Below are 26,604 nucleotides of genomic sequence, written 5' to 3'. Positions count from 1 at the left end.
TCTCTGTCTGTCTGTCTGTCTGCCCCTCTCTCTGTGTCTTCCTCTGTCTCTCTGCCTGCCTCTCTCTCTCTCCCTCTGTGTCTCTCTCTCTGTGTCTCCCTCTGTCTGTCTGCCTGCCTCACTCACACTATCTCTCTCTCTCTCTCTCTCTCTCTCTCTCACTCCCCCCCATCAATCCCCCCTCTCTCTCTGTCACTCTCTGTGTCTCCCTCTGTCTGCCTGCCTCTCTCTCTCTCTCTCTCTCACTCCCCCCCATCAATCCCCCCTCTCTCTCTGTCACTCTCTGTGTCTCCCTCTGTCTGCCTGCCTGTCTCTCTCTCTCTCTGTGTGTGTCTTACAATGGATAATGGCAATAAAACCATGGCCTGCATTTCATCAGCTATAACCATGTCAGTAACATACAGGTCTGAACTGTTTACATCTGGAGAAACAAATGATTAAAAAAAAAGGTCATTTCTTAGGACCTGTGCATTATGCAAGCAGGTCAGAATAAATCTCTCCAAAAAACACTTGTTAAAAATTTAGAAAAGAGCCTTACATTGACCATCAGTGCGTGTGGAGACCATGCATGGAAGGGTTAAATGGCTCATACCGTGTTAGTGTTGATGTTCCGGTTCCAGTCATATGATGAACACTTTTGCTGTGATGAAATACTGCAGCATTAATAATGAATGGTTATTCTCACATTCCATCTTTCTCTTTCCACTTAGAAATATCCAGCCCAAGAAACCTCCAGAGAGAATGCTGCCTCAGCTGTCCAAAGGCCAAGAGGAGGAGATCCAGAAGATTCTACGCAACAACCTGCAGAGGACACGGCAGAGAGTGAGTCCATGATGGGAAGTGTTTAGACTGTGTGTCTCTCTCTCTCTCTCTCTCTCTCTCTCTCTCTCTCTCTCTCTCTCTCTCTCTCTCTCTCTCTCTCTCTCTCTCTCTCTCTCTCTCTCTCTCTCTCTGCCTCTCTCTCTCTCTCTCTCTGCCTCTCTCTCTCTCTCTCTCTCTCTCTCTGCCTCTCTCTCTCTCTCTCTCTCTCTCTCTCTCTCTCTCTCTCTCTCTCTCTCTCTCTCTCTCTCTCTCTCTCTCTCTCTGCCTCTCTCTCTCCCTCTCTCTCTCTCTCTGCCTCTCTCTCTCTCTCTCTCTCTCTGCCTCTCTGCCTCTCTCTCTCTCTCTGTCTCTCTGCCTCTCTCTCTCTGCCTCTCTCTCTCTCTCTGTGCCTCTCTCTCTCTGTGCCTCTCTCTCTCTCTGTCTCTCTCTCTCTCTCTCTGCCCCTCTGTCTCTCTCTCTCTCTCTCTCTCTCTGCCCCCCTCCCTCTCTTTCTCTCACCCCCCCTCTAACTCTCACTGTCTCTCTGCCTCTTTCACCCCCTCTCTGCCCCTCTTTCTCACTGTCTGCCCCCTCTCTCTCTCTGTGACTCTCTGTCTGACTCTCTCTCTCACCCCCCAACACTCTCACTGTCTCTCTGCCTTTCTCCCCGTGTGTTCCACTCCTTTTTTCCTATATTTCTCTTTTACATGATCTTGAAGACGTTAGTTTCATCCCCAACTCCATATAGCATTCTAATGAATTGTGCCGAATTAGGCCTGGGTTATTAACCATAACATAACAAGCAATCCTGGTTCATTAGATTTGTAATAATTATGTCAGTATTGGGAGACATTGTGACCAATTATCATCTGTATCATTAATCAGCTTTAACACCTCCACTGATCCTCACAGTAAGTCATCGTTTCTTTCTTTCTTTCTTTCTCACAGTTGCAGTCCTATAACAGACATACACTGGTGGCTGACCCGTTCGAGGACGGCTTTAAGGAGCTTATGATCAAGAGGCAGAGGATGAAGGATTTGGAGAAGAAGGTGAGGCTGTAGGAGAGGTGTAAAGAATCTTAACTCTGGTGTTTTGTTGTGCTTTTACTGAATACCTCGTGTTCCTTGTGTGTTGTTCTTGTGAACTTTTAGCCAGATTAGCTGACATCAGTCTTTTATGTTGACGTTTTTGTGTCTCTGTACTTTCAGATTTCTCAGATGACTAATTACCTCACCGTTCCAGCTGCAGCTCCTGATTCTCCCACCATCGCCAGATCAAGACTGGCTTCTGGTGTGTTCAGCCTTTCTCTATCCTGCCATCTACTGTTTCTCAGTGTCAGCACCGGTCTATGGCCATTTTTTTTTAATAATACCTAAATAAGCCCAGAATTGTGCAATTAATTATACATTTACGTAATTATAGTACAATAGTCTCTCAGGCAGTGATTTTTCAACATATAGCCAAAAATGAAGTACACTATATTGTCAAAATAATTGAATTCAGGGGTTGTTTTTCAGGGGCTGGACTCGGTGCCTTAGTTCCAGTGAAAGGAACTCTTAATGCTTCAGTATTCCAAAAACATTTTTGGACAATTTGTGCACAAAGCCAGGTTCATAAAAACCTAGACGAACGAGTTTGGTGTGGAGGAACCTGACTGGCCTGCACAGAGTCCTGACCTCAACGCGATAAAACACCTTTGGGATGAATTAGAGTGGAGACTGTGAGCCAGGCCAAAACTGGGACGTCTGCCTTTACATGCACATGAATGTAATATGGAGTTGTCCCGCCCTTTGCAGCTTTTACAGCTTCAACTCTTCTGGGAAGGCTTTCCACAAGGTTTAGGAGTTATGGGAATTTTTGACCATTCCTCTAGAAGCACATTGGAAAGGCCTGGCTCTCAGTCTCCTCTCTAATTCATCCCAAAGCTGTTCTGTCAGGTTGAGGTCTGGACTGGTGCATGTTGGAACAGGAAGGGGTCATCCCCAAACTGTTCCCACAAAGTTGGTAGCATGAAATTGTCCTAAATGTCTCGGTATGAAGCTGAAGCATCAAGAGCTCCTTTTACTGGAACTAAGGGGCCGAGCCCAACCCCTGAAAACAACACCTGAATTCGATGATTTGGAGGGGTGTTCCAAAACTTTTGGCAACGTTGACATTCCTAAGTTTTGCAGATGTTTCCGTGAAGTCTGATAACGGCATGCTTAGCTCTTTGTATTGCAAGTATGGAATTATTTAGAAGCGTTCTTGCACAAGTCTCATTCATCCCTGCACATTACTCACTCGATTCTTTGTACCAGTTGTTTACCCACAGCGAGGTGTTTAGCCAGCACTAAAATGAAGTTGTTAAGTGTCTGACTGGTTTATGATTTATGACTTTGTGCACTTGAAGCACAAATTCATTCTCCTCTTCTGCTTCTGCCATTTCTAGACCCTCAAGCTTGGAGCGTCAAGCCTACAGCGACCAACAAAGACATCCCGTCTATAAAAGTGGATTTGGCTTCTCCTCAAAGCCCAGACTCGGTCACCGAGTTAAACGAGTTCAGCAAGACAGCGGAGCAAGACCCAGCTGAGGAAGAGGAGGGGCTTGTGATGCGGAGAAAGAGAGACGACAAGACGGGAGAGAAAGGAGAGCAAGAAGACGTGAAGGATCAGCGACTCCTCCGCTGCCTGAGTGACCCCGGCCCTGCCATCAGCGAAGAGGAGGAAGAGGATGATCCCTTCCTCCACTAATGGGGAAAAAGATGCATGTGACTGGCTATCTGCCTGCTTTCTCAGCGGTCACACTAGCTTTCTGAACAGTGGCTAAGGAATATGTTTTAACACAGCAATGTCTTACGGAAAAGTCCAATTATTATTATAATCACTGAACTTGATAAGGAAACAAAAATCAAGTTAAAAACGAACCAAATAAATAAACACACTGAAAGGGAGGGGTAAAAACAGCCATCATTTTCTAGCTTCGTCTTTCTCGTCGAAGGAAAGTGAGGGGTTCGAAGGGGCAGTTGAACTATGCATTACCAAAGGTTCACACTGTTGTAGTCCACAACTAGAGTTCTTATTTTGTTTTTTAAAATCATGTATTGCTTTCGGAACATGAAATAGTCACACAGTGTATAGAATCATAACCATAGGACCATTCGGGCGTTTTTTTTCCAGGAGCAATATCAAACGAAGGGCACATCTTGGCCTTTTTCACATCTTAAATCAGTCACCTGGTCCAATCCCAGCTCTGATTTTAGAGTGTATTCGCCTTTGTTTGTGCTGCTCTCTTTCGTCACTGTGTAATACTACAGCAGGTAGTATCTGGTGCAACTGAATGCTTAGATGATGATAATAATAATAACAACAACTCGCTGCATGAATCCTAGCGAAAGGAAAATATGAATATGGGGGGTTTTTTATAATAGGAAATGCACTGTAACTACATAGAGATTGCAACTAGTTTCTTCATGTTATTCCGGGGTTTTGTGGTTCATGCATCCTTATAACTTTGTGCTATTACTTTATGAAATACTTGACTTTTTTTTCTTTTCTTTTTTAAACCCCGTACCTTTTTACACGCACTTCAGCGCTTTTGACTAGCATGTGTGAAATATATTCTAATATATTGCACATGCACCATTTCCATTTAGTGGATTGGATGTTTTATTGCTCGATCCAGTGCTACTCATTTATCTCTGCTGTCAGGGCGGGTCTAGTTTCTTCAGTCCTAAACTAAAAGAAAAAAGACTGATGAATTAGGTTTTAAGGATTTCGCATTTACTTCCTTTATACATCCCTGATCGCTCTACAGAGTTCCTTATAAACTATGCAGAAGGATTTCACTTGGGTCCATTGAGGTCCCCTTTAAAACATCATTACCGCTGTGAGTTCTTGCCCTGACAGTTTGGCCACTAATTCTGTCTGATTTACGGCTGTGTGATATTCTCAAAACCAGACTAAATATCTCAAGAGCTATTCTGCATGCAGAGTAGATTAGATATATTTTAACATGAGATGTATAAAGAAATTATTTATATTTTACACGAAACTTCAAAATGTACGCTAATCTGTTTCGCCCGCTGTATGTCATGAGGTGTTACCTGTCGTAGTTCGGACATGGTTTTTTGACTTGGCCGTGCTGGGCTGTGGTTTTTTGGTTTTGTTTTTTAATTTGGTTCTAAGGTCCATGCTGGTTCAAATACACTACTTTGCCAAAAGTTTTGGAACATCTGCCTTTACATGCACATGAATGTAATATGGAGTTGTCCCGCCCTTTGCAGCGATAACGGCTCCAGCTCTTCTGGGAAGGCTTTCCACAAGGTTTAGGAGTGTGTTTATGGGAATTTTTGACCGTTCCACTAGAAGTGCATTTGTGAGGTCAGGCACTGGTGTTGGACTGGTTCCCAGTCTCCACTCTAATTCATCCCAAAGGTGTTCTATCAGGTTGAGGTCAGGACTCCTTGCCTTTATGGACCTTGCTTTGTGCACTGGTGTTCAGTCATGTTGGAACAGGAAGGGGTCATCCCCAAACTGTTCCCACAAAGTGGGGAGCAGGAAATTGTCCAAAATGTCTTGGTATGCTGAAGCGTTTTACTGGAACTAAGGGGAGTCCAACCCCTGGAAAAAACACCTGAATTCCATGATGTGAAGGGGTGTTCCAAAACTTTTGGCAATATATAATAAAAAAAAAATAAAAAAAAGAATAGTCCCTTCTTTAGAGCTAGGCGGATTGTGCATGTCATAGATTGGATACTAACAAAATACTAACATGGGATGGTGGGGGGGGGAATACACAGTAGTATTCACAGATCTTGTCCTGTGTAAGTCTAACCATCTGCCACCAAAGTGAGGACATTTTGCATCTTGTCGAAAATCTTGCTGTTGATTTTGAACGAGGGTTTGATTCCACGGCTCTGACTTTTACGCTGGTAAACCGAACAGTCGTCACAGAGACGACTGATCTGTCACATGGGGAAGATTAAATGATGCTCATCCTCCACATTAAACCCACAACAAAATCAACAATGCACACGAATAGATTTGGACAAATTTCCAGAATGTTCTTTAAAATTTAAAGAATTTAATGAGTTGTATTTTTCTTCCTTTTTATACTTTTATAGCCTTAACACTTTTTTTTTTTTTTTTTGTCCTAATTTTATATACATATTTTTGCTTTGTCGTTTCTGTTATTGCAGAAGTTTGCCAGTCATATCTCTCAGACTCGAATTCCGACTGATTTAACTTCGTACCGCAGCGTTCGTACGCGTCGTGCGTTGTGTATATGTGAAGCACTGTGTCTTGTTCTTGATCAGAAATGGTCTAGACGCAAACTGAAGGACCGTGAGAAGAACATGGCAGCTCACTGTGTGCGTGTGTACGTGTCCTCCTGCATGGATGATCCGGGTGTGGCGATTATACAGTAGCGGTCTTCCCCTGCTGATAGGTTAATATTTCAGTCTGGTCAGAACACTGGTGAAACTCAGCCTACTATAGTTCTACATAAAAGCCATAATCCAGTGGCTAGTTTTACAGTTTAATCACATTTTTAGTTTATTCACTTATCAGTCAGGAGCGTGATCCTCATGGCAGGACGCTCAGCAGGAGGGGTACGGCTAACGGCTACAGTCTCCACACCGTAAGCGACATTGACATCATGTTCGATTCTTGCTTTCCTTTGATTGCTATCAGCCAAAAAAAAAATAATCATCTCACAATGTCATGTTTCTCATAAACGGAGGAACTGATTCAGGGGTTTTTAGACTAGGACTGGACTGTACTGTAACTAGTCTAACGCGATCCTGTATCAGATTTTTATTGCCTTTTATCACACATAGGAAACTGGGTTTGGTTGAATGTCATGGGCATGGTGTTGGTGTATATACAGATGACACAAAGCCTGTTTTTAAGACCGATTCAGACGTGCTTTCTCATCCTCTTCATCAGCAAGTCAACCATAAACCAAGACCAGACCTTTAAGAACATTCCTGTTCAACAGCAATAACTGGGATGGGTTAAAGGTTTTGCTTGCAAAGTTTCTCATCACGTTCTCATAGGATGAGAGCAGGAAGCTCTTCAGGAAAGAACCAATGATTTTCTCTTTGCTTCTTGCTGTGGCATTTTTCCCAGGCATGTGCTGATCAATTTCATATTACTATAATCGACGTACCATGGTCAGGATATATTGTGTCGGTCTTTTTTGTTTAAGATCACTGTACTAAATATCAGGATATGTGTTTTAAATAAAGGACATTTAGAAGACTGCTGCCTTCTAAATGAGACTGAATTGGTTATGAGCACTCAGGCCTAAAAACCAGACTTCAAGACAAATGCATGAACATCGTGGTTTATTAAAAATAATAAGTTATCAGCACATGTCTAGTTGAAATCTCACAGCAGTGATTTTGTTCCAGAGATCATTGCCTGTCTTTGTCACTTCAGTGTGTTTAATAAGGGAAAAGCGTGATGATCGTGTTTGCTTTTGGTTTTTTTTGGACCTTTATGAGCCTCTAGGATTTAAAACGCAGGGAGATGTTCTGTCCGTTCACGCATTCCTCTCCTCTCTTGTGTTTTATGGTGTATTGTGTATACACACACACACGTCTGATTTTGTCACGTATCGTGTTTTCCTTGTCGATTTTCTCGTAACTAATCTTTTATTTCCAGACTACGACGACGACCGATGCAATAAAGATTATTTTATATACGAGTCACATGTACATATAATGAAGATGATATTAAAATGCTTTACGTCAGAGTTTATTTAAAACCCAAAAAACACTATAAACACATTGTGTATTGCGGAGTAACATGGCTTCAGCATCCTTTACCTTTCTGAAACGAATGTCAAAACGGCTGTGATACAGTGCAAACGATGAAACAATAAAGTTTTCATGGAATAAACAAATTGTATTCTGATTTATTTTTTTTTTAAATAAATATTTGTTTGTCTTTCTAGAAAAATAAGTGTGCTGTAATACCGTTATCGAACAGCAGGGGGTGTTGTGGTACCGTCTTAACCTTATCCATTATCATTGTAAAGAAGCACACTAGTGAGGACTTTGAGTTGTATAAAGTGCTTCAGTGATCTTCCATGCTCCTTGAGATAAAAAGTAAACTATATTGATGATGAAAGTTTCGGGACGTAAAGGATTACGTGCACATGAATGTAATATGGAGTTGGCCCGCCCTTTACAGATACAACAGCTTCAACTCATCTGGGAAGGCTTTCCACAAGGTTTAGGAGTGTGTTTATGGGAATTTTTGACTGTTCCTCTAGAAGCACATTTGTGAGGTCAGGCACTGGTGTTGGACGAGAAGGTCTGGCTCGCAGTCTCCGCTCTAATACATCCCAAAGGTCTTCTGTTAGGGTGAGGTCTGTGCAGGCCAGTCAAGTTCCTCCACACCAAACTCACTCATCCATGTCTTTATAGACCTTGCTTTGTGCACTGGTACGCAGTCATGTTGGAACAGGAAGGGGTCATTGTCTAAAATGTCTTGGTATGAAGCTGAAGCATTAAGAGTTCTTTTCACTGGAACTAAGGGGCCAAGACCAACACCTGAATTCAATGATTTGAATGGGCGTCCCAAAACTTTTGGCAGTATGGTGTACTTTCCATATGTGAGGGTATTTTCTTAGTTTTTCCATCTTCAAAATCATGCATGTTGTGAAACCTTTCTGGATGCAGAAACAGGTCTAGAGCTTCAGGTAGTGTTCACATCAAACATCAGAACAACACGGGTCAAGACACCCTGATCTGAGTATTTCAGAAAACGGCTGATCTCAAACAATGGGTCTTACTCAGGGATTTTACTCAGAATCCAGTGAGAGGCAGTTCTGCAGCTGGGAATATGGTAGTTTAGTGGTTAAGGAGTTGGGCTACTGATGGGAAGGTTGTGAGTTTGAATCCCAGGTCCACCAAGCTGCAATTGCTCTCAGTTGTATATAAATGAGAGAGATTTGTAAGCCCCTCTGGGTAAGGGTGTCTACCAAATGCTGGAACTGTAAATGTTTTGTTGGTGAGAAAGATCTGAGGATGATTGACCGACTCGTTTGAACCCATGACTCAAATAACCACCTGTGATGAGCAGAAAAGCATCTCGGGGGCAGATGTGCTACAATGACAGAAACTACACTGGGTTCTACTCCTTTCAGAAAGCTAGCGATGAAGATGAAACCTGGTCTGATGAATTGTAGGGTCAGAATTTGGCCTCAACAGCATGGAACCTTTAAACCAAACCTGCCTCATGTCAGCAGTTCATGCGAGTGGTGGTGGTGGTGGTGGCGTTGGTGGCGTGGTTGTGGGTAGGTTGTTTGTTTACTTGGCACGCACAAGGCTCCTTATTATGAATTTATCATTATTATTTTTTTATTGAATCATCTTGTAGACCTACTACTTAACATTTGAAGTCCTTCTAACTTGCCATCATTCGGAAGCCATTAGCGAGAAATTGTGTTCAGAGTATAAATAAGATTTGGTTCTGAAAAGTAAAGTAGTGCAGAACGGGAGGTCAGGTCCTATCGGAACGTTAAGCGCATTAACATTCACAGGGAAGAGATGCTTAATGTGAATGTGATTGCGTTCTGTGGGTGAGTTTACGCGTGTGTGTGTGTGTGTTTGTTTACGGATACAAGCGTCTTGTTCCCGTTAAATTGTTCTGATAAACGAGGGAACTTAAACAACTTTCCAAATTAGCATAATAATATTGGCGTGAACTGTGCAAGGCTAGCTATCTGCCTTCTGTGCATTTACCTTAAACACTCAGGATGTCCGTAGGGGAATTCTTTTCTTAATGACCACTGTCTGGGAGGAGCTGTAGTGATTGGATAAGAGTAAGAGGAATTGGGTAAAGGCATGTTTTCTGCTTCCCGCTGCATTATACATGTCTTCCTGCTGACCTTCTGTTAACTTTCTTTGTGCTGTGTTTGGCTCTCGTGCTAATGACCACTGCCGGCTAAAGCGAAACCATTAATCTTATTTTCTTTGGAGCTGATGTGGCACTGCATCGCTAACTCATTTCATTGGCGCCGAGATTAAAAGTCAATAAGAGTGAACTGATTACTGGCTTTGGAAAACAGATGAATTTTTCTTTTGAGATAAACAATTAGTTTTTTTCCCCCTCCCAAGCAACATAGGGCTGCAGAAATATATTGTTGATTATCTCAGCTTTCAGTAAACTTGATCAGATGATGATTTTTTTTTTTTTTTTTTTTTTTTTTAACAAAAAACTACACTAACCACTCAGTACTAACCCAAGCTACTGATTTTTATGGTGGCTGAGAAGTGCAAAACAAAATAACAAATCAGAAAAGAAAATAATTCAGAAAGCAAAATAAATCAGAAAACAAAGTAACAAATCCAAAAAAACAAAATAAATCAGAAAACAAAATAATTCAGAAAACAAAATGAGTCAAAAAAACAAAATAACAAATTCAAAAACAAAAAATAACAAATTCAAAAACAAATTAACAAAAAAAAAACCCCAAAATAAATTAGAAAACAAAATAAAACAGTTTTTTGGAATTGTTATAGTTTTTTTCTGATAGGTTATTGTGGTTTTTTTTTAATTGTTATTGTCTTTTTGGATTTGTTATTTTGTTTTGCAGCACTTCTTAGTTATAAATAAACAGCTAACATTTACAGCTAACTTTTTAGTGAACTTGCAGCATCAGGAATCCAAAACCCGAATCATAAGTTTGGCTCCTACACACTACCAAAAATAATGCATTATTTCTTCCCTAATACTTTTCTTATGTCTGGATTCTCCTTCCCCCATCACCACGGAAGCCACTGGGTACAGTATGTTAAAACTTCCTGTAAATCTTTATCCAACCTTCCACTGACTTTTCACACAATTCAGCTACAGTTCATGGCCTACTTTGGTATTCACCATATGCTATTCGAAGTAATCTCATGAGTTTTCTTACAGTCTTAAGGTCAGGAGATTTTGAAGGGTGTCCCAGTGGTCCATCATCTTGCTCGCTGAACAAGTTACACACAGACTTCACCCCATGCACTCTACACTCATCATCCTGGACCGTGGAAGTGTCAGTGTTTGTGTTCTCTTTGGAGAACCGACTAAAACCATCTGCTACGTTTCTGATGCTTCTATTTTTCTCTTTTTGGACACGACTAATGCTGTCCAGGGAGAAGATCTTAGGATGAAACGTTAACACAATAGGTTTATCCAGACATTCAATTTTATTTGTATAGCGTGTTTAACACTGGACATTGTCTCACATGGTGGCCTCTTTAAGTATTCTGAACTTATTTCTTCTCTTTTACTCCAATTGTCATGTTCTGGATATTGAACTTAAAGTAATCTTTACTTCAGAGTTGAAACAAGGTTCAGGTTTGGATTGAGTTTACTTACATTTTTAATGCAGCAGATGGACTTCCTTTCTATTGTGAAATGTGCAGTTGTACAGAAATATAAAACTTCAGTATATATATATATATATATATATATATATATATATATATACATACCGATCAGCCATAACATTATGACCAGTGACAGGTGAAGTGAACAACACTGATGATCTCCTCATCATGGCCCCTGTTAGTGGGTGGCATATATTAGACAGCAGGTGAACATTTTGTCCTCAGAGTTGATGTGTTAGAAGCAGGAAAAATGGGCAAGCGTAAGGATTTGAGCGAGTTTGACGAAGGGCCACAAATTGTGATGGCTAGACGACTGGATCAGAGCATCACCAGAACCGAAGTCTATCTTGTTGAAATACATGTATTTTTCTAGAATGTTCAGTTAACTTCATCAGCGAGATTACATGAACCTTATGGGCACTTGGACCTTGATGATCACTGCTTTGGATTAATGGATTAATGGATTGTCTGTTTTGCCATCCTATTCATCACCTAAATGTTTTCTAAAGCGTGATTTAATAGCTCATTAATGTGTCGATTTATGCCTTTGGCTATGTTCGAAAAACAAACTAATGCCTTATCATTAAATCGGCCTTAATGAAGCTTAATGAATGTGATAAATATGACATTATGAAGTGATAACTGGAAGATTAATTCATTAGATCCTGGTTACGTGAGTGGAACTGAGAGATTTTATTACCTGGAGGTAGCCAGCATGGCATGTGGATATGCATTCAGTCGTTCATGTCTTTCTACCTACAGCTAGAGGAAGTGAGTCCAGTCACATGATTCACTTTGTGTAGGCTTAGTGGTGCACTAAACAAAACATATAGACAGACAGACAGACAGACAGACAGATTGATTGATTGATTGATTGATAGATAGATAGATAGATAGATAGATAGACAGACAGACAGACAGACAGGTAGATAGATAGATAGATAGATAGATAGATAGATAGATAGATAGATAGATAGATAGATAGATAGATAGATAGATAGATTGACAGACAGATACATAGATAGATAGATAGATAGATAGATAGATAGATAGATAGATAGAATGATAGATAGATAGATAGATAGATAGATAGATAGATAGATAGATAGATAGATAGATAGATAGATAGATAGATAGATAGACAGACAGATACATAGATAGATAGATAGATAGATAGATAGATAGATAGATAGATAGATAGATAGATAGATAGATAGATAGATAGATAGATAGATAGATAGATAGATAGATAGATAGATAGATAGATAGATAGATAGATAGATAGATAGATAGACAGACAGACAGACAGACAGACAGACAGGTAGGTAGGTAGATAGATAGATAGATAGATAGATAGATAGATAGATAGATAGATAGATAGATAGATAGACAGACAGACAGACAGACAGACAGATAGATAGATAGATAGATAGATAGATAGATAGATAGATAGATAGATAGATAGATAGATAGATAGATAGATTGACAGACAGATAGATAGATAGATAGATAGATAGATAGATAGATAGATAGATAGATAGATAGATAGATAGATAGATAGAATGATTGATTGACAGACAGACAGACAGACAGACAGACAGACAGACAGACAGATAGATAGATAGATAGATAGATAGATAGATAGATAGATAGATTGACAGACAGACAGACAGACAGACAGACAGACAGACAGACAGACAGGTAGGTAGGTAGGTAGGTAGGTAGATAGATAGATAGATAGATAGATAGATAGATAGACAGACAGATACATAGATAGATAGATAGATAGATAGATAGATAGATAGATAGATAGATAGATAGATAGATAGATAGATAGATAGATAGATAGATAGATAGATGGTTGGGAGAGTTAAGAGTTCCTTTCACTGGAACTAAGGGGCCGAGCCGAACCCCTGATAAACAACACCTGTATTATATTATATTATATTATATAATCATTTGGAGTGGTGTTCCAAAACTTTCGGCAATATAGTGTAGTTTTAATCCACAGGTTCACAGCCTCCTACAAGGCATGTAGTAACGGATGTAGTTGTATAGAGAAAGGAAAAGGGAAATCCTGTGGACCAAATCCAGCCTGCATCCTCGTTTCATTCGGGTCGTGTAAATTACAAAAGAGAAAAAAAATATATTGAAAGCTCTGTTGTACGCCGCTGCTCAAGATTTTCACACTGTCTAGAATTAGCAGCCGATCTGTAGCGTAGCGAGTGTCACTGTTAACACGTGTGAAAGCCATCTCGCAGTGCTAACAACGCTGGATAAATTCGATGTCTGTGTGCTGTTGATGTGTTTGTACTGGCAGAAGCAGTGTCAGAAATTCATTACAGTGGTATGAGGAAATCTATTAAATAAACACAGGGTTTGTTCAGTTGAAAACATCGTACATAATGAAAAAAGTTTGTTGTTATTTGTATAATAATTTTCTATCCATTTAAGGGACAACCACTTAGGACACTTATGTTGTAAAGAAGAAACTGAAATGATCGTGTCACATTAGTAATGTGTGAGGAAAAGGACAGGTGGTCACTTCACGGTTATGAGCAGTGGCTGAAGGGGAGATCATGGGGTTGTCCAGGAAGATTGAAAGATCCGAATCACCTGGGATGACCAGCAGTTCGCTTTGGCTGGGACTGAGTGTTAACTGATGAGCTGTCATCCAAGATGATATGTCCGCCAGACACGCTGATATCTGATGGAGGAAAGGAGAAGATGAGTTGAGTATCATCAGCATATCAGCTGCAAGAGAACCTTCTTTGTTCTGCCTGATCAGCCATAACATTATGACCAGTGCCAGGTGACGCGAATAAGACTGATGATCTCCTCATCATGGCACCTGTTAGTGGGGGGGATATATTAGGCAGCAAGTCAACATTTTGTCCTCAAAGTTGATGTGTTAGAAGCAGGAAAAATGGGCAAGCGTAAGGATTTGAGCGAGGGCCAGATTGTGATGGCTAGATGACTGGATCAGAGCATCTCCAAAACTGCAGCTCTTGTGTTCCTGGTCTGCAGTGGTCAGTATCTATCAAAAGTGGACCAAGGAAGGAACAATGGTGAACCGGCGACAGGGTCATGGACGGTCAATTGATGCACATGAGGAGTGAAGGCTGGCCGGTGTGATCCGATCCAACAGACGAGCTTCTGTTCCTCAAACTGCTGAAGAAGTTAATGCTGGTTCAGGTGTCAGGATACACAGTACAGGACGGGTCAGGCAGCAAAAGAGGGACCAACACAATATTTAGCAGGTGGTCATAATGTTATGCATGATCACCTGAGGGTTACTAGACGTGGGGTTTGAACTCACATCCTTCCAGTCAGTAGTCCAATGCCTTAACCACTAAGTTACCGCATCCCCACGTGCCTTATTCACTGCACGAGCCCTCTAGAAGGCACTTCCTGTGGTTTTTAACCCACAGGACACGGAAGGTTAGTTGTAACCTAAACAGGAGGTTTTATTATTAATACCATTTTGAGAGCAGATTTTCATTCTCCTCTATGCGCCATCTTTAATACCCTGAATCGCCACACGATGGACGCATCGGCACGCGCTTCCTCCTCCCGGTAACGTGACGCCGCTGCTCTTTAATTTCGCCACTCCGCCTTCAGCACCGGCGGCGGATCAAACGCGCTTTGCGGCGGACCGGGCGGTCGCAGCCTCGCGCCTCCCATCTCTCTGGATATTTACGGGATTTCTACTGTTCGGTTACGTTCGGTTTTCTGGTCAGGCTTCACATCAAGAGCCACATTTCGCTCCGTTATTCCATATTCCATCCGGACCGGAAGAAAGACGCGGCATCGTCGGATTACATTCCCGTTACTGCACAGCGATCCGACTCTCTCCGCTTCTCTGTGCGAAACATTCCGGGAATCCAGACCACCTCTGTGCACACATCGCAGATTTCTTTCCTTCTTTCTTTCTTTCTATCCATCTTTCTTTATTTTTGGACAGGGACGACCACGTTTAGTTGATAAACAGAGCAAGAGAGAGAAAGAGAGAAAAGATAACGAGGAATAGATCACTTTGTGCATCACGCCATGCGTTTAAAATCCGATCCTGAACCGGATCCTGACCCGGTTTTCACTCATTAACGCCGGGATTAATAGCGTGGATAAAAGCGGGAAACGTCATGCAACGTCATGTTGCCGTTTTGGGCATTTATCCAACTGTCACTGATATGATGATTGGGTGATCGAGCTGTCGGAGACAAACTTAACGGTCCGGCTGTGGTCACGCTTTAGCGGATTTAAACCGCCACGCTCGAGCACACTCCGGGTCATGTCGTGCTTCTGCACCGCACCAAACAATATTCAGTTGTAGTTACTACTCTCTGCACTCCGGATTGTCTGTTCTTACGGAAAGTTAGCGGAACCGAAATCCATCCGGAGCGCGATGACGCGCGTGCAGAGACACGGAGAGGGAGGGAGAGCGCGCGATGAGGCTCGCGCACTCTGATAAAGCCACTACCCCAAACTTTGTCATTCATTCACGCAGCCGGTGTCTCTTAAAGCCGGTTGGCAGAGAGCATACTCACTCTGTCGGCGGTGTAAATGGCGTTCCGGAAGTTACCCGGTGTGCCCGTGTCAGCCATGGGCCTCCGCTTGTCCCAGAAATTCGCCTTTCTGCTTTTTCTCTCCGGTTTGGTCACGCTGTGCCTCGGGGCTCTGTTTTTCCTTCCCGACTCCGTTCGCCTCAAGCGCTTTTTCCTGCCCAAGACCGAGAGCGCGAGCGCGAACACGGCGGCGACCCAGAGCGGCGCGATCGTCGAGCTCGCGGAGAAGGCGCGCGCTGACCGGGAGCGCCAGGAGCGCGAGCGCAGCGCCCCGTTTAAGCCCGAGCCGAACGGCAAGCTCAGAGTGAGCCGAAAGCCGTCCGTGACGCGCGGCGATGCCACCGGCGGCACCGTGGAGAGACCCCTGGGAGCGCGCGAGGAGCGCAGGGCGAGAACGCAGCGCGGGGACGCGACCGAAGGCACCACAGCTGGACGCGCCAAAGGCTACGCTTATGACACGTTCCGAAAGTGTTTGCTCAAACCTGCGCTGGGGAATGACCGAGGAAGACCGTCAGACCAACAAACTGTACAGAGGAGGGATAAAGTCAGAGAGGTAAGAGATGTATGATGTGTCTCAAAGCAGCTGTTGCGCTTCTTGCGGAGTCTCTGGTCATCATGACTACAAAAAACAAACAAATAAACAAACAAACAAACAAACACAGGTTCCCAAACGTGGTCCTGAAAAAGTCCTGCACTGAATCAGCTGAGAAATCCTAAAACTGTCCAGGACACAGGGTTATCTCCAGGACCAGATTTGTAAACCTGTGCCATAAGACCATGATGAAACATTACCAGAAGGTTCATGATATGCATCGATCTGCTCAGTGAAGTAACTTTACCACAAGACTTTAGGGCAGTGTGTGAGCGTTTGAATATCAATCACAGATCCTCCTGATATCTGAATTATGATGTTGCTGCAGTGCAACTTTCATCTGAGGATTAATCAGGAGAAATAAACACAGTTTGTGATAAAAAAAAAGCTTCATGCAGCAAGAAATATAAAGAAAATCCCTAATAGGAAATAGCTGGAAATGAGTAGAATTCAGATGTCAAGTATTACAATCTGCTGTCTTTAAACTTACAGATGAAGACGTTTTAACAGTTTGTGTGTGTGTGTGTGTGTTAAACTAAAACCGCGTGCACCATGAGCCATGGGTGTTGTCATTTACAGTGTTATCAGTTAAACCTCCCCGGGTTACGGCACAGATTTCAAAGAGCTGCACGAACATGCTTTCCTGTTTATCTCAGTACTTGCTCATGAGAGCGATAGTGGACTCTGGTCTTGGGGGCGTTTTCTCACATTTCTATCTGATTCAGAAAGAAAATATCTTTTTTGTGGGTTTTGATTCTTAGAAAAAAAGCACCGGAAACTTTTCATCAGTTCGGAAGTGATCCAGCAAAAACCTCCGTCATGAGACATATCATTCCATCACCCATTTCATCAAATGCTGGATTTCCTCTGAGCCCCGAGAATGTAGCGCCGGATAAATTCCCTCTCCTGACTTCTGATATTTGCAGGATTAGATAGAAAGCGTATTGGCATGATTGTATGAGTTGCAAATGATTACCTGTTTGCTAAAATTATTGCACTGTGTCTGGCAGGCGTCTTAAATTGACCGGGGGGAAAAGGCGGAACGCGGCGCAGATAACGTATTGCGAGCTCTCTAAGAAACTATTCAACATCTTGGCGTTTAGAGTTTGTGCACACGAAGGCGTTAGAACACTTCAGAGTTTTGAAATACAGCTGGTGTTTAAATTCAGCCTGACGGCTAGTGCAACGGCTAGTGGTGATAAAGCTAATGATGTGTGTGGGGAAGAAATCGCTTCTGTTACGGGAAAATAAGCCAAAAAGACAAAGAGCGTAATGAGATGTGATGTTACGAAGGGTTACTGTTAACATCTGGAAGCTGGTTCATTTGCAAAAATGATCCATGTTCACACAGAAAATTGCACGTCACATTTATAATGACACAAGTTATCACTTGCGCTAGAGCAGCCTCTCATTTCTTCCCTATCTCTTGAAGATAAAATATCTTCAAGCTTAATGGATAAGGAGATCAGAAGGTTGTGAGTTCAAATCTCCAGTCCACCAAGCTCCCTCTGCTGGGCCCTTGAGCAAGGCCCTCATCTGCTCAGTTGTATAAAATGTAAAACACTCTGGACAAGGATGTCTGCCAAATGGCGTAAATGGAAATCCTGGATTGTTAATGAGAGAGAACCCGGAAAGTGCTTTCCTTGTGGTTTAGCAGCTAGGATCCGGGTTCAGTCCTGAGCTACACATGCCGGTGCATTCTCAGTGCTGGTTTCAAGCCTGGATAAAATGGCAGCGTTGCGTCAGGAAGGTCATTCGGAGTAAAAGCTGCACAGAATCAAATATGTGGATCTGTAATCTGCTGCAGAGAGGAAGCTGGAAGGAGAAAGAGTGAAGAAGACTTTCCTGTGTTAGAGATAGAGATTTTCCTGTAATTAGGAATGTGGTCTGTCCGCAATGTAAACAGTCCGTGCTTGAGAAGAGGTTGAGTTCAGATTATTGCATCATCACTTCCTACACAAGTCAAAATACAAATCTGAACTGTATGTGGTTTGACTGAGGGGTTGCCAGGTTTCAGCAAAACTCCCACCTCAATTAAAAAGATGAATCTCAAAATGTTTCCCATTCTCTGATGTCTGATGATCTCCTTCCGAATGCCACTTTAAAAAAGCTGAACACCCAACAGTTTGAGGAGGGTGATGAAGATGTGATATTCTGTTATGCCGCAGCTTTGCTATGAAACATACCGGCGCTTGCTTTTAGTGAGTAAAGAGTTCTCACAGAGACAGAACAAGGTGATGAGCAGGGTGACAGACACTCACACACACACACTCTCACACTCCAGACAATATATTAATAGATTAAGAGTCAGTTTTACTCTGTTGGACAAGATATCGTGGTATGTGGCAGATGCTGCTATCCAGAGTGATTCAGAAAAACGTCTTTAAGGTAGTGCTGATTGTTTGGGAGAGTTTGTATTTAAGTGTTGTAGAAATATAGAAATATGTATATATATATACACTGATCATGCATAACATTATGACCAGTGAGAGGTGACGTGAGTAAGACTGATGATCTCCTCATCATGGCACCTGTTAGTGGGTGGGATATATTAGGCAGAAAGTGAACATTTTGTCCTCAAAGTTGATGTTAGAAGCAGGAAAAATGGGCAAGCGTAAGGATTTGAGCGAGTTTGATGAAGGGCCAAATTGTGATGGCTAGACGACTGGATCAGAGCATCTCCAAAACTGCAGCTCTTGTGGGGTGTTCCCAGTCTGCAGTGGTCAGTATCTATCAAAAGTGGTCCAAGGAAGGAACAGTTGGTGCACCGGCGACAGGGTCACGGGTGACCAATCTCATTGATGCACAATAATACTAGGCAGGTGGTCGTAATGTTATGCCTGATCTGTGTGTGCATGTATATATATATATATATATATATATATATATATATATATATGTATATGTATTTATATATATATATGTATATGTATTTATATAGTGTGGTTCCTGTAGTGTGGGTTTCCATATCCCAATGTCATAGACTAGCTGTGTGTGTGTGTGTGTGTGTGTGATGGAGAGTATTCCAACCATGCATCCTAGCATTCCTGCGACAAGCTCCTGATTAACCACAACCCTGACCAGGATAACACGTCTACTGACGATGAATGAATGAGTATATAGGTTAAGTGCTTATTAAAGACATGGCTTTTGAGTGAAGACAGCGAGGGACTCTCAGAGGAGTCATGATGCTTGTCTTCAGTGTTTTGATGCGTTAAGCAGTTACGCTACAGTGTGGGATTTGACCAGTGCCATAAAGGAAGCTGCAGGGAGCAAAGAAATAGTACCATATTAGTACTAGGATGTATAGGATGTCTAGTAAAGTAAATATTACCCAGATACAGTGCAGAGATTGTAATGTATAACAGTATAAGAGTGTAATTTGCTCGATGGTGGGGCATAGTGGTGTAGTGCCTCACAGAAAGAAAAGCCATGGGTTTGTATTTTAGTTTGTTGGCTTTCAGTGTGTTTTAGATGTTTTTTTCTCCTCTGTTGGATAACCTTACACAGAATTTTAGTGGTTGAAGATAAATTGTAGCTGCTTGGGGCATCTCAGAGAGTAGAAATGGGTTTGATATCACTATGGACATTGATGCTTATGAAACAAGTCCATAAAGTCCTGAGTGTCTACTTTCATATGAGCTTCATATTAACCACCACTGTGTTGAGCAACATGACAAAAACATTCAGTGCTGAACAATGAACAGGAGCAAATCAGCCTCTGGGTAAAAGATTGTAAGCAATTAGTCTTACACAATGTCACGTTTGAACCTAAGAAAGCCACGTTATAGTATATAAGCGTGATAGTTGTGCTAGTTGTTATCAGCTTGCTGGGCATGCTAGTGTGAACACTACTTTCAGCACATTGTAGATAAATGTGTGCTTCTGAGGTCTATCTATAGCACAAAGTCGGCTCGTTTTATTTCCTTATTGTTATGCGAGAATCCACTTTGTCAGGGTGTCTGGACGGCGTCCAAACCTCAGCGTCTATTTCTGGAGTTCGGCATCAGCTCGGCTGGACGACGGAGGAGATCACAGGCTGGCCCTGGGCTGGAGGTTGTGCTGAGGAGAAAAAAAAAAGAAAGAAAGAAAAACAAAACCACACACACACACACACACAGAGCTTGTTTTAAGAAACACTGATGACTTGTGATGTAACAAAATAGCTTTTAAAATACATACGTCTCCTTCTGGACTTCCATCACAGTCGATATTAATGGATCTAACGCTACACATGTTCCTGTTTCCTTTCCTTCTATTTCCTGTCTGTCTCTACAAGCATTTAATATGGAATAAATAGAAAGGCATTAGACGGGTGCTGCTATTTGGTGATACGATACACTGAGATATTTGACATTGCATGTTATTATAACAGTGGACCAAATATCATTACAAATCCCGAGATCGGGACCAGGGCTGTGAGTTCACCGAGGTTGTGAGGTCAAATCCCACAGCTGAGAGAGAGATGTTGTACCCTGAAGCAAACCACTGTGTGTTTCGGGCTTTGCAGGAATGAGAGGAAGTGTCACGTTGCCTCAGGCTTTGTCTGTGCCTCTTTGTACCACGTCGACTCGAGAGACAGAGCGAGGTGGAGATTTTATCTGCCTAATCACATTGTTGCGAGTCAAAGGTCTAAAAACACCAGAGAGATCTCTGAAGATGATCAGAATACTAAAGACTTCGGTCCGGACTGCGTTGTATCGGACAGCGTGGTATGCCGATGACGTTCCTCATCTTTTCGCAGAACTCCTGAAACCTCCTCATTGGGAATTTTTCCTTTTTACTGCATTGCGACGATCCAACACGTCTACGTTTTTTTTTTTTTGTTTATTTAGAGAAAATCCCACAACCACCAGAAAGAGCTTCTGGAGCAAAAGTCCTTAATCATGCCATGTCTTCAGCTGTTACTGTTAAACGTGGGTTAAAGTCCCTTCAGCATTCGATAGCATGAAGCAGCAAACAGCCAGCGAGTCAATATTACTGTGCAAACACAAGCAAAACTCCGAATAACGGGTCCCTTGTGACAACATCAAAACCTCAGGAGCAAGGCAGTTACAGAGCCGTAAATCCTCGCTGCGGCTGTCAGAGACCTGACTCTTCAAATATTGGTGGAATATGTAGCAAAAAATAATGTTATCACCAGATTTGAAGATGTTCTACAGTATGTATTTTACACTATATTGCCAAACGTTTTGGGACGTCTACCTTTACATGCACATGAATGTAATATGGAGTTGGCTAGAACAGCTTCAGCTCTTCTGGGAAGGCTTTCGACAAGGTTTAGGAATGTGTTTATGGGAATTTTTGACCATTCCTCTAGAAGCACATTTGTGATGTTGGATGAGAAGGTCTCTTTAGAGTTCCTTTCACTGGAACTAAGGGACTGAGCCCAACCCCTGAAAAACAACACCTGAATTCAACGATTTGGAGGGGTGTCCCAAAACTTTTGGCAATATAGTGTATATCTTATTTATGGCGTTTGAGCAGTTGAGGGTCATGGCTCAGGGGCTCAACGGTAGCAGATTGGTGGTCTTAGGTATCCTACATGAGTGTGGTGTTTTACCTTACTAAAACCACAAAGCCATAAAACGAGCCTAAAGCCTTGCTTGGCTAGTTAGCACTCAACAAATTCCATGACATCACCAGTGTGTGAGAGTTCTGTTCGTCTAGATGCAAAGAGAGCGTTGCTTTATTTGCATCAATGCCCCGGCATTTCCAGCAACTTTCAGCAAAGGCTAAAGCGTGCAGAAATCTCGAGAGAGTAGAGTTGTGAGACTTCAGAGATCACACTGATATCGATTACGATTAATATTCAGCGATTATCAGCGGTAAAAGACGACTTGGTTCAAAGTAACATCACAAATCTTCTGGTGCTCAAGAGTGCCAGGGTCTGGATGATTTTTTTCATGAAGTCAACAGTAGCAAAGGTTTGCCCGCTGTGGGTGTGTTGAGCTTCTACAAATGATGCTTTCTTCTGTGCCCTGCAGCTGTGTTGTGGTTAAGGGTGTGCTGCGTTTACCAGTCATGCACTCGTCTGTGGTGGATAACAACAGATGAAACCTGTGAGGCGGCGGCAGAAAGCGAGAACTAAAGGTGGCAGAAAGAAATACATTCTTTCTATAGTGAGGCACAGAAGAAGCATTTTAGGTTCCCCAAAGAAACCGTCAGAAAAATAGTCAGAATTCTATGGCATCACCATAAAAATAACTTCTTTATTTAATCTTTATTTAACCATATTTCTGGTTCCCGAAAAGAACCTTTCAGTTGATTTTTTTTTTTCTGAGAACCATGAAGATAAATTTTCTGAAGATCTGCAATACTGTTCCCTTGGAAATTTCTCTGTTTTCCCAAAGAAAAACCCTTTTTTATCTATTTCACAAACATAACATGATATAAAATTTTAAGAAAGGTCTACACTGTCACACAGAGACCCATTATCAGGCTTCTGTTTCAGTCTCATGTGATGTTTGCTAATCCTTAAAAGTTAATCATTATTAGAAAACCTTTACTGGAATTGTGCTAGCACAGCTAAAAACCGTTGTACTTATTAAACGAGAAATAAAAGTGGCCTTCTTTAGGTTGGTTTAGTATCTGAGACATCAGCAGTTGTGGGTTTGATTACAGACTCAAAATGACCAGAAAGAAAGAACTTATCTTACCATGCTGTGAACTACTCCCTTCATAGAACAGCATGAACTGGTTCTAACCTGGAACTGGAAAATGAGGAAATTTCCGAATGATCCCAAACATGAACTTGGTAGTGTACAAACATTTGTGCGATGGAAACATTCCCATGGATGTTAAAAGTTCTTCAAAGAACCATACACCCTGACCAAGAACCTTTATTTTTATGATTGTAATGTACCAGTACCAGAATTCTGGTGAAATAACATTTCTCTTAAACTCTAAGTTAAATAAAGCTAGTTCACTTATGCTAGGTGTAGCTAGGTTTAGCTAGAGACTTAAGAAGCATTCGATTGTCCTTGTATTGTATCGTAGCAAATTCTTCAGTATTATCTAAGGAATTGAAATTTTATTGTTGTTAGGTTTCAGTGGTATAAAAATCTTTAATTTTTTCCTCATGAGATCATCGCAGATTCAGGAGTAGCATCAAATATCGAATCATTGGGTAGAGAAATGTCATTTTGTGGAACATTCAGAGGTTTTATACGTGATGTGAAACCGATCCAGACCAAAAACCAAAAAGCCAACAGTGTCAATTTCCAAACACTACATTAGGCTAATCTGCTATAATATCCAAGTGGAAATCAAAGCAAAATTAGGTCAAATAAATAGAATTTGATATCATAAAAAAGGATCCTAACACAAGTCGTTGTCTTTACTCAATTAAAGAGGAAGTTGTTTCAACATAAATCCATGTTGCAATGTGGTTGAGACGGTTAAAGCTGTGGTTATGGCAGTGCTAGCATTGACTTAGATGCTAATACCAGAGGGTTTTGATTTCAAATCTCAGGTCTGGAGTGTGACCCTGATACACTAAATTCGTCGTGTTGTGTACTCTTAAATAGAAAGTTTCCTTTGATGAAATGTAACCCGTGATCGGTCATTTAACTTTTTAACCTCGCTATTAGAGAAGTGGCTTCCTCCTGAACGTGGCCTTTCCCGTGAACCAGCGGGTTGTGTAATCATACTCCTCTGCAAGGGTTCAAGGCTGCTAACATTTGTGTTCTGCTCCCCGTTGAGTCAAAAGTGCAAATATCAGACGTGTGTGTGTGTGTGTGTTTCCTTTGTGTTGGTGTAACTCAGGTTCATATGGCACAGAAATGAAGGTCAATTTCATATTCAGTCCCTCTGCGCTAAATAAAAAGCAATTATATGGCACTCATCTTTGTTTTGACTCTCCATCATCGTCCGTCTGTTTGAAGGAAAAGGGCAATGCATGCGCACGGCATTTCGGAGTCGCCCATTCGGAGAGAGACGTGATATTTACGAAGCGGCATCCGTAACGGACAGGAGAAGTAAAATAAGTGAAAGCGGTAGAGAAGAAGGATAAAGCCAGGGTGTGTGGAGCTCAGAGAAACGGCTGTAGTGGAGCAGAGTCACATGGTGTTGTGCGTCGGAGCTTTTCTTCTCTAGCTGCTCAGCTTTCATTAGAAGTGCACTTGCTCTAGGGCATAGCGCTGTCGCGACATGCTGAGAAAACACTTTTTTTTTGTTGTTTCTCTGTGAGATGAGTTATGCGAAGCAGATTTTTAGTTCACACTGAACAAGACTTCGGTGTCTCTCTGGTACAAAGATGAGACAACAACACAGATTTGTTGCTGTCTTTTTGTTTGTTCCAGCCATTTTTATCATGCTATCCTAGCTACACGTTTAGCTCGCGACCTTGATCGAAGGAGGAAGGATGTCAAAGCCTTCAGAACGACTTATTTCTCTCAGATTCCTTTATCTGTCTCATCCACATTCCAGCCAACGGAGTGAAAAGCACAAAAATGCAATCAGCTACCAAAAGGAGCTAGCAAAGAGGAAAATGACTAGCGGTGGGTGAATCAGGGACACGATTAGCGCAGCTGGTCCTTGGATTCAGGCTGTCATTAAGGGCTCGGTGCAAAAAAAAAAAAAAATACATGAGGCGAAAAAGGGGGTTTGCGGATCCGTTTTGGAGTGAAAGGAGCCTGACATTAGCACAGTATGCTAATGGCAAGCTGTCAGCAGACATCATGGTGTTTTTTTTAAACTGGTGTTTCTCTCTTTTTAGTTGTTTTACTTGTCATACTCGAAGAAAAAGCCGAAAGAAACCCCTCAAAATTCTCACTCCTGTCAGGACTGAAAGCTTCACCTGTAGCGTGAAGGAAACTCGCAAACTAGGAAATAGCGAGAAGCAAAAGCTAAGCTGCTAACTTTATCCACACGTAGCTGCGTGTCCATTTAGAGAAAAAAATGCTTTGTTAATCTTTATTTACGAAACTAGCATTAGTTTAAATCTAACAGTTTGGTCAAGTTCTTCACGGTTTTGTGTTTATTGTATGTCCTAAGCTAATATTTTGCTAACACCTGGAAAAAAATAGCTTTACCTACAGCTACAGTCAGCTGGTTGAGTTGCAGGCGGCGGCCATTTTGTCTTTCGACTCGCAAATTATAGTAGCTATAGTGTTTTAGTCATTAGTGTTATGCTAGCTATATTAATTTTTAGTTAACGACCAAAGAGTAGGTTTTACATTTTATTCAAATGAGATAAACGTAAGTGGGCGGGGCCAAGTGATACGTGAATAAGCGATTGTTTAGAGAGCGCATTAAGAAATGAAAAGCTTTCTGATCATGATTTTGGATCAAATTGCCATTTATTTCTTATTTGTCTCAGAATGTAGATATGCTACATCACAACATGACTCCTCCCCCCAGACAGAACCTTGAGATCTGAGCGTTATGTCTTGACGTATTTATCGCCATGTCCACATCCTGCAGCCTTCCTGTTGTTGATTAGCCAGAAACATGAAAGGCTAAGTGTATCCGAGGCTCATGACACACAACAGCCGGGTCTGTTTCCAGTAAGTGGGCAGAAACGGCCGTGACCCACGCTGTACACCAGCCAGAAGGCTCATAGGGGTTCTGGAAACTTCTACACCACACTGATGTTGTTTTAGCGTTAAAAAAACACCCCTCCCTGCTTCGGCAGCACCAGCGTACTCTTTTACGGTATCGCTTACATTTCTGCCGTTTGAAAATCTCTATTTTTTCCCTCCTTTTCATCTAGTGGCATTGTAATTACTGCACACATTCATTATATGAAATCAGAGGTTTGTGCGGGAGACAATGAGAAAGCAGGATGTAATTTTCGCCGCTGCTGTATATTCATAGAAGGACTGCGGGACGTTTTTACTCATGCGTCTCTATACGGCTGCTTTCTGACTCGGGTTCTTCATCCGTCCGTTTTTCTTTCTTTCTTTTTCTGGTGTTGTTTTGTAGTTATGGGTTGCTCTTTCCACTTAAAGAAGAAAGACTTTGATATTAAATCCCGGGTTTTCTAGGATTGTCCAGATTTACAGTACAGAGCTAGCGGAAGTTGCTGAATAACATGAAGTGAATAGTAAAGAAAAAACATTCAGTGTTGTGTATTTAAAACTGATCAAGCATAACATTATGACCACCTGCCTAATATACTGTTGGTATCCCCTTTTGCTGCCAAAACAGCCCTGACCCGTCATGCACTGTGTATTCTGACACCTTTCTATCAGAACCATCATTAACTTCTTCAGCAATTTGAGCAACAGTAGCTCGTCTGTTGGATCGGATCACACGGGCCAGCCTTCACACCGTTCA

The 26,604-nt window shown here is 41.8% G+C and overlaps 2 protein-coding genes across 2 annotated transcripts in view; both read left to right on the top strand.

Annotated features, from left to right (window-relative positions):
• slc9a1a (solute carrier family 9 member A1a) overlaps positions 1-7,682 on the top strand; it is a 49,253-nt gene extending 41,571 nt beyond the window's left edge. The window contains exons 9-12 of the mRNA XM_058376365.1: positions 711-822; positions 1,750-1,851; positions 2,011-2,092; positions 3,231-7,682. Coding sequence (XP_058232348.1) covers positions 711-822; positions 1,750-1,851; positions 2,011-2,092; positions 3,231-3,532 — 598 coding nt within the window. The 3' untranslated portion in view covers positions 3,533-7,682. The remainder of the gene's footprint in view (positions 1-710; positions 823-1,749; positions 1,852-2,010; positions 2,093-3,230) is intronic.
• Positions 7,683-14,798: 7,116 nt separating this feature from the next.
• Positions 14,799-26,604, top strand: part of LOC131344471 (mannosyl-oligosaccharide 1,2-alpha-mannosidase IA) — a 246,146-nt gene continuing 234,340 nt past the window's right edge. Inside the window, exon 1 of the mRNA XM_058376798.1 lies at positions 14,799-16,284. Coding sequence (XP_058232781.1) covers positions 15,730-16,284 — 555 coding nt within the window. The 5' untranslated portion in view covers positions 14,799-15,729. The remainder of the gene's footprint in view (positions 16,285-26,604) is intronic.

This window comes from Hemibagrus wyckioides, linkage group LG23, assembly GCF_019097595.1.
Source record: "Hemibagrus wyckioides isolate EC202008001 linkage group LG23, SWU_Hwy_1.0, whole genome shotgun sequence".
In the NCBI taxonomy this organism is placed as follows: domain Eukaryota; kingdom Metazoa; phylum Chordata; class Actinopteri; order Siluriformes; family Bagridae; genus Hemibagrus; species Hemibagrus wyckioides.
This window is presented reverse-complemented; position numbering and strand designations above follow the sequence as displayed.